Here is a 7,777-nt window from a genome sequence, read left to right as displayed (position 1 = left end):
TATAGGCCAGGTAATGATAAGGATTCTTCTCTCTGATGCCATGTGTTGCATTCTCTGCTACATTTCATTAAGAGGTTCTGTGGCACCCTGCTCATACCACGTAAAGAGTGCCCAAGCCTTATTATCCTTTACAGTAATTTCCGGGCACAGGAACAAAGACATAAGAGAAGAGGGTCAAAAGAGTGCAAAATGCCTCCTTGAGGACAAGTCCAACTCAAAACCTTCTACCCAAAAGAAAACACTTCAACTTTATATACATGATGTTTCATAAGTCCTGTAATTTATTGTGGCAGCATGGATGCAAACATTTCTTGTGTTTGATAAAGCATCTTTATTCCTGCTCACTTGAAGGAGGGCTTTTCTTCCCCTGGATTCAATCCTGCTCTGAAATTAGCACAAAGAATTTAGGTGAATTGCAACTCCGTTTGTTTCCATCATCAGCTACGTGCCAAGAACAGAAATGAATGAGATACTATCTCCTTCCCTCAGCTGAGACCAAGCCCAGCAGCTAAGATCAAAAAATATTTTTTAAAGTGCACCTAGGTAACAGGTACTAGATATTAGATATCTAGTTATCTAGTACTAGGTACTAGATAGATATCTAGTACTAGGTACTAGATAACTAGGTAACTAGTACAGCATACTAAAAAGCAGAGACATTACTTTGCCAACAAAGGTCTGCCTAGTCAAGGCTATGGTTTTTCCAGTAGTCATGTATGGATGTGAGAGTTGGACTATAAAGAAAGCTGAGCGCCAAAGAATTGATGCTTTTAACTGTGGTGTTGGAGAAGACTCTTGAGAGTCCCTTGGACTGCAAGGAGATCCAATCAGTCCATCATAAAGGAGATCAGTCCTGGGTGTTCATTGGAAGGACTGATGTTGAAGCTGAAACTCCAATACTTTGCGCACCTGATGCGAAGGGCTGACTCATTGGAAAAGACCCTGATGCTGGGAAAGATTGAGGGCAGGAGGAGAAGGGGACAACAGAGGATGAGATGGTTGGACGGCATCACCAACTCGATGGACATGGGTTTGGGTGGCCTCCGGGAGTTGGTGATGGACAGGGAGGCCTGGCGTGCTGCGATTCATGGGGTCGCAAAGAGTAGGACATGACTGAGTGACTGAACTGAACTAGGTAATAGGTAACATGCCAGGTTTTGAGCTGATTACAAAATTCTAAGACTCATCAGTAAATTACTTTGTAAATGTTCCCACCAATTTGTAGACCACATATTAAGTTAGTCATCATCGTCTTAAAACTCTTATACCAATTAAATAACCTACAGGATTATCATGCCCTTCTCAAAAGAACTTCTCCTAAACAGGGCATGGGGCAGATATTTCTGTATATAAGATACAGACTTCTGGTTGGGTAGCTACCACTTACTTCCAGCCCCAAACGAAGCAACTTAGAACATTCTCTTGCAAAGCCTTGGCCATATTCAGGTTGGCAGTGGCTGGGCTTTCAGTCATAAACAGCCCACTCCTTACCCAGCAAAAGGAGCAAAAGGTTCCTGAGAACCTCCTTTGGACGAGAGTTGTAGTTCCTGTACCGGGTACCCAAGAGGAAACCAAAGTGGCTCCCATGAAAAAATCTGGGGACCCATGACATGAGTCATACCTCTCTGGAAGATATTCTTTGGCTTCTTCAACATTGCTTGGTCCAATTAACTGTTTCCAGTATCCTAAGCCATTTTCTCTTACTAAAACAAGGGCTAGAGATGGACCACTGTTAGAAAAGAAAAAACTAAGTTAATGACACTATGGCTTGTAGCTAATCATAGATAAATAATGCAAGTGTATTTGTTAGACAAAAATAGGAAAATAACCCTTTTTACCAAGAGTATGAAATTAATTTCTGTTGGTGTACTCTCAAGAGTGTATTCATCAAAGAAAGGAAGCAGAGGAAGGAGAAGAAAAGAAGGGCCTTGGTTCTGACCGAGTGGTCTAGGGAAAATACAGGTATTGTCCCCATGCCCCTGCTGATTTATATTATACATGCTTGCTGGCTTTCTGGTCTGGCTGCTGTTTCATTTATTCTGCTAGAAACCTGACAAGTTTCTAGCATCCCATTCATCTCCTCGGGCTAGTGATCTTTAGGATTACCAAAACCCTTGAGAGTCAGTCATAGCTGTCTACTTGGACTTGATGATGCTGTACAAACTGGCTATGCAAGTCAACTCAACTAGACTCCAGAGGCTTCACTGGGAACTTGCATTGCTCTAATAACATTCTGGGGGGACCGCAGAAGACACACAGTTGAGCAGGGAATCAAAATGGAAGTGATATTGACAAAGAAGTAGACTCAGCACATCTTTACAGAATTGAGAGGTTTGGCGACTTGAACAGAAGGCAGGGTTAAAAGAAGGTTAAATGATTCAAACATAAATCAACCTGTGCTTTCTCAACCTGAATTCTATTTTACCTGGTCATATTTTCTATAACACTTCCAAAATAATCTTTATTTTCATATTCTTTGCACAGTGTTTTTGCTTCTTCTTCTGATAATACTATCTGTCTTTGCAGCAGTATTTTAAAGCCTTCATCTTGAATTTTATTCAAAACATCCTCTAAATAAAAAGTCACATAAGTTTTAAAGTGCTAAGTTATTGATTATACACACAATACAGACTATATTATCATAAGGACATAGAACGTATTTCATTCTCATATGAAATTTAACTTTACAAAAATAGATTATTTGATTTTTAATTTAAGGTAAACAGTATTCTTAACATATCAAATTTATGATGCCATTTCCAGTTCTTCAGTGGACCAAAATCTATAGATCTAAGAATGGGGGATTTACTTTTTAAAATCTGTACAGTCAGATAAGTTTTATTTCATACATAAAGGTGATATACTGACAGTCTCAGATATGCTAGGGTTCTAGGGTTGGGCTTTCCTGATAGCTCAGTTGGTAAAGAATCCGCCTGCAATGCAGGAGACCCCAGTTCGATTCCTGAGTTGGGAAGATCCACTAGACAAGGGATAGGCTACCCACCCCAGTATTCTTGGGCTTCCCTTGTGGCTCAGCTGGTAAAGAATCCACCTGCAATGCAGGAGAATGGGTTTGATCCCTGGGTTGGGAAGATCCCCTGGAGAAGGGAAAGGCTCCCTACTCCAGTATTCTGGCCTGGAGAATTCCAAGGACTGTATAGTCCACGGGGTCACAAAGAGTCGAACATGACTGAGTGACTTTCACTTTCAGAAAACAAAATAACTAGGTACATATCTTTTTTTAATGTGCTTAAATATAGGCTCTAGATGACTGAAAGATGAAATATAATTGAGCAAAAAGTGGGAAATTAATGGACCTAAGGACTGTGAAAAGCATGAAAACTAGTTTGTATAAGAAAAATTCTAAATATATCCACGGCACACCTGTTTATAAACAAAATATAAATTTCAAAATATGCCATCAAAAGACATGTCACTGGATTACATTCAAAATATTTTCATACCATGTGGCAGATAGAAATATTTTAGAGTATAGAGATTTTTGCCTAAAACCTAAAGCAAACATCATAATTGAAATCACTGGAGGCATTAAAAGCAGTCAGGAGTAGAACAAAGCCAAAATGTTATCATACTGGCCTTTAATTATTTAATAGTTATTCTGGAAGTACTAAGCCATACATAAAAATAACAAAATTGAACAAAATGGATAACAGTGTTTGCATATAAGCTGTTTGGAAAATTCAGGAGTATTTTTAAAAGGTTAATAGTATTAAATAACATAATTCAGTAAGGGAGTCAGTAAATAAAAATTTACAGAAGCCATTGTCTTTCTTACTTAGAAAGTAAGTTTGGGGGGGAAGTGTCATTCATTCACTATGGGGTTAAAAACTAGGAATAATGCTGAAAAGAAATGGCTGGTACTAAAACAACTACTATGAACAGCTTACCTTTTATTGACTGAATACTTTAGAGCAAAGAACATTGCATATATTCCCATATTCAGTTGAAAAATAAGATAACAAGAACTATAATGAAGAAAACTATCATATCTGAATAAAAGACGTAATAGATGAGTTGAATAGAGGTATATTATATTTCTTGAAAATACATGAGAATATGGTGAAGATGTCTGTTTTCTTCAAGTTAAATAATCCACGTGGACTTTGCTTTAGAATTTCTTGGGGTGACCCAGAATATCAATAAAGGTCACCATTTATTTAAAGAGTGATGAATTACCATTTACTACCAAATGGCAAACATAGTTAACACGAAATAATCAAAAACTGAGGCAAGAGTCAAGCAAGAGGGAGAGGGAGAGTGATAAGAGACTAACCAACTTCAAATTTTGTTTTTCCCCCTTTTTAATTAACACCTTTATGCCATCCTTAAATATCAGTATGGTTTGCATATCACAATAGCAATATGTTATGACACTAACAGCTGTCACCAAAATTCTTTGTAGGAGAAAACTGTATTTGTTTGGGAAAAATTATTTCAGCAAATTATTGAGTAGAAGGTGAGATCTTTGCAACTTGGTTGGAGGTAGATTTGCCTTGCTCAGAAAAATTGAAAAAATTGTATTTGTTTCCCAGGAACAAGAGTCAGGATTTCAGGGGCAATCCAAACCAGGTGACCAGTATGGAAGCAGAAACTGGTAAATACTACTGAGAACTATGAACAGAAGACAGGCCATTTGAAAGTTAGATTTGGCAATTTGGAGGTCGTTGGTGAACTTGACTAGGGTAGTTCTGACAGAAGCTCGATTGGAGGGGGTTCAGGAGTGGGTGAGGGTCAAGAAGGCGATTCACTGAGCACAGACAACTCCTTGAGCAGTGTCCACTGCAGAGGAGTAGAGAAATGGGGTGTCAGCTGAGGGGGCGGAGGAGCCAAGGCAGTTTTTCTGGTTGTGTTTTTATTTCATTGAATTTTGTTTATTATTATGTTGGACCATGTTTTTGTGCTAACAGGGAAAACTCAGTAGCAAGGGAGAAAGTGATGTTGCCAGAAAATAAGGGACATTTTCAAGTGTGAAACACTCAGGAAAGCGGGTAGAAAATACATAGATCAAGAAAAGTGCTGGCCTTTGGTGGATCATGTACACAACAGGGTTGCCTCTTCTCCTCTCAGCCAATAACACTGCTTCTTATTTACAGAGAAACTAAGTAATGGAAGACAAACCCCTCAACTTCCTGCCACAAACCTATAAACTGGATCTGTGGCTATCCGGCCCTCTTTCTCTCTTGCTACATAGAATAAAAATCTCTTCTCAGTCCAATCCTATACATCTGCTACAGAAATTATTTCCTCCTGACTCATCTCAGTGACCTTAGCCTGTCCTAAACTTTTCTTTCTTGTAACTTCAACTGGTTGATTCCTTCCCATGAGCATTAATCTACAGTCAGATTTTTCCAATCTCAAAATAACATTTACAAATCTGTCAAATATTACTTCTTTAATTCTGAATTGTTCTGACTTCTTTGTATATAATCTCTCACCCCAGTTTTGAGACTGACTTTTGTGGCAAGCACTCCACTGAAACTACTCAAGATTCTCCTTTTCCTGGCTAATTCAAGCTTGACTTTTTAGTCTCTGCATAAACAGTGCTTCTTCCATGAAGTATCATGTAACTGTCCCTGGTTAATTAAGCCATACTTACCTTTCCACTCAATTATGGGCTGCATATCCTATTCGATATCCAGTGAGACATCTCTTATCATAGAGCTTTCCACACTCAGCTGTTATTATCAATTAGATGTATTTTGCTTCAGCAGTACATGTATAGGCTTCAACAGTACGTGAACTGTGAACTTCCAGATGTTCAAGATGAATTTAGAAAAGGCAGAGGAACCAGAGATCAAGTTGCCAACATCCACTGGATCATAGAAAAAGCAAGAGAATTCCAGAAAAACCTCTACTTCTTGCTTTACTAATTATGCCAAAACCTTTGACTGTGTGGATCACAACAAACTATGGGAAATTCTTCAAGAGATGGGGATCACAGACCACTGTACCTGCCTCCTGAGAAACCTGTATGCAGGTCAAGAAGCAACAATTAGAACCAGACATGGAACAACAGACTGGTTTCAAATTGGTAAAAGAGTGCGTCAAGGCTATATATTGTCACTCTGCTTATTCAACTTATATGCAGAGTACATCATGCAAAATGCCGGGCTGGATGAAACACAATCTGGAATCAAGATTCCCAGGACAAACATCAATAACCTCAGATATGCAGATGATACCACGCTTATGGCAGAAAGTGAAGAGGAACTCAAGAGCCTCTTGATGAAAGTGAAAGAGGAGAGTGAAACAGTTGGCTTAAAACTCAACATTCAGAAAACTAAGATCATGGCATCTGGTCCCAACTCTTCATGGCAAATAGATGGGGAAACAATGGAAACAGTGACAGACTTTATTTTCTTGGGCTCCAAAATCACTGCACATGGTGACTGCAGCCATGAAATTAAAAGATGCTTGCTCCTTGGAAGAAAAGCTATGACCAACCTAGACAGCATATTAAAAAGCAGAGACATTACTTTGCCAATAAAGTCCAAAAAAGCTATGGTTTTTCTAGTAGTCATGTATGGATGTGACAGCTGAACTATAAGGAAAGCTGAGCACCAAAGAATTGATGCTTTTGAACTCTAGTGTTGGAGAAGACTCTTAAGGGTCCCTTGGACTGCAAGGAGATCAAACCAGTCAATCCTAAAGGAAATCAATCCTGAATATTTACTGGAAGGACCGATGCTGAAGCTGAAACTCCAATACTTTGACCACCTGATGCGAAGAACTGACTCACTGGAAAAGACCCTGATGCTGGGAAAGATTGAAGGCAGAAGGAGAAGAGGACAACAGAGGATGAGATGGTTGGATAGCATCACCGACCCAATGGACATGAGTTTGAGCAAGCTCCGGGAGTTGGTGATGGACAGGGAAGCCTTGCGTGCTGCAGTCCTTGAGATTGCAAAGAGTCGGACATGACTGAGTGACTGAACTGAACTGAGATGTATTTTGCAGCAGGTTGTTGTGCTGGTAGGATAAAGATTATATTGTGTAGAAAATTAAACCTAAAACCCTAGTGACTCAATACATCAGAGATATCCTTATCACCAATGTTACATGCTCATAATAAAGCTGCCTATAGCAGCTTTACTCATAGTAGCCAAAAACTGGATGCAATGAAGATGTCCTCTAATAAGTAGCTAGACATATGCTGGTATATTCATACAATATAATGTTATTCAGCTATAAAGAAGTAAGCTATTTAAGCCACAAAAAGACATAAAGGAACCTTAAGTGTATATAGTTATGTAAGAGAAATTTATCACTATATGATTTCAACTCTATGACATTCTGGAACATGCAAAACTACAGAGACAGTAAAAAGGTCAGATTACAACAGGGGTTAGGAGGGGGAGATGGATAAATAGGAGAAGAACAGGGATTTTTAGGGCAGTGGTTCTACGACATATGATACTGTAAAAGGGACACATGACACTGAATTTATCAAAACCGACAGAATGTGCAACACAAACAGCAAACCTTAACATCAACTATGAAGTTTAGTTAATAACAGTGTATTGATATTGGTTCACTAGTTATAAAAATGTATCACAATAAAATATTATTAGAAGAAATTATTATGGGAGTAGGCATATGGGAACACTGTAATATCTTAATTTCTCTGTAAATAAACAACTATTCTAAAATATAAAGTCTATTCATCTAAAAAACATACATATTGTTCAAGGTTTAAAAAGGCAAGTGAAACTTTCCAAAGAAGAGAACTCCAGGCTCAAGAAGCTTCACTGGTAAA

The 7,777-nt window shown here is 38.5% G+C and overlaps 1 protein-coding gene across 1 annotated transcript in view; it reads right to left on the bottom strand.

Annotated features, from left to right (window-relative positions):
• Window positions 1-261: 261 nt before the first annotated feature.
• The window catches only part of NME8 (NME/NM23 family member 8), a 31,888-nt gene continuing 24,372 nt past the window's right edge, over window positions 262-7,777 (bottom strand). Inside the window, exons 12-14 of the mRNA XM_043872266.1 lie at window positions 2,426-2,570; window positions 1,622-1,729; window positions 262-384 (exon numbers count right to left, since the gene is read on the bottom strand). Coding sequence (XP_043728201.1) covers window positions 342-384; window positions 1,622-1,729; window positions 2,426-2,570 — 296 coding nt within the window. The 3' untranslated portion in view covers window positions 262-341. The remainder of the gene's footprint in view (window positions 385-1,621; window positions 1,730-2,425; window positions 2,571-7,777) is intronic.

The sequence above is a fragment of the Cervus elaphus genome, chromosome 18 (genome assembly GCF_910594005.1).
Source record: "Cervus elaphus chromosome 18, mCerEla1.1, whole genome shotgun sequence".
Lineage (NCBI taxonomy): Eukaryota > Metazoa > Chordata > Mammalia > Artiodactyla > Cervidae > Cervus > Cervus elaphus.
Note: the sequence above shows the minus strand (reverse complement) of the source record. Positions and strands in the feature narration are given on the sequence as shown.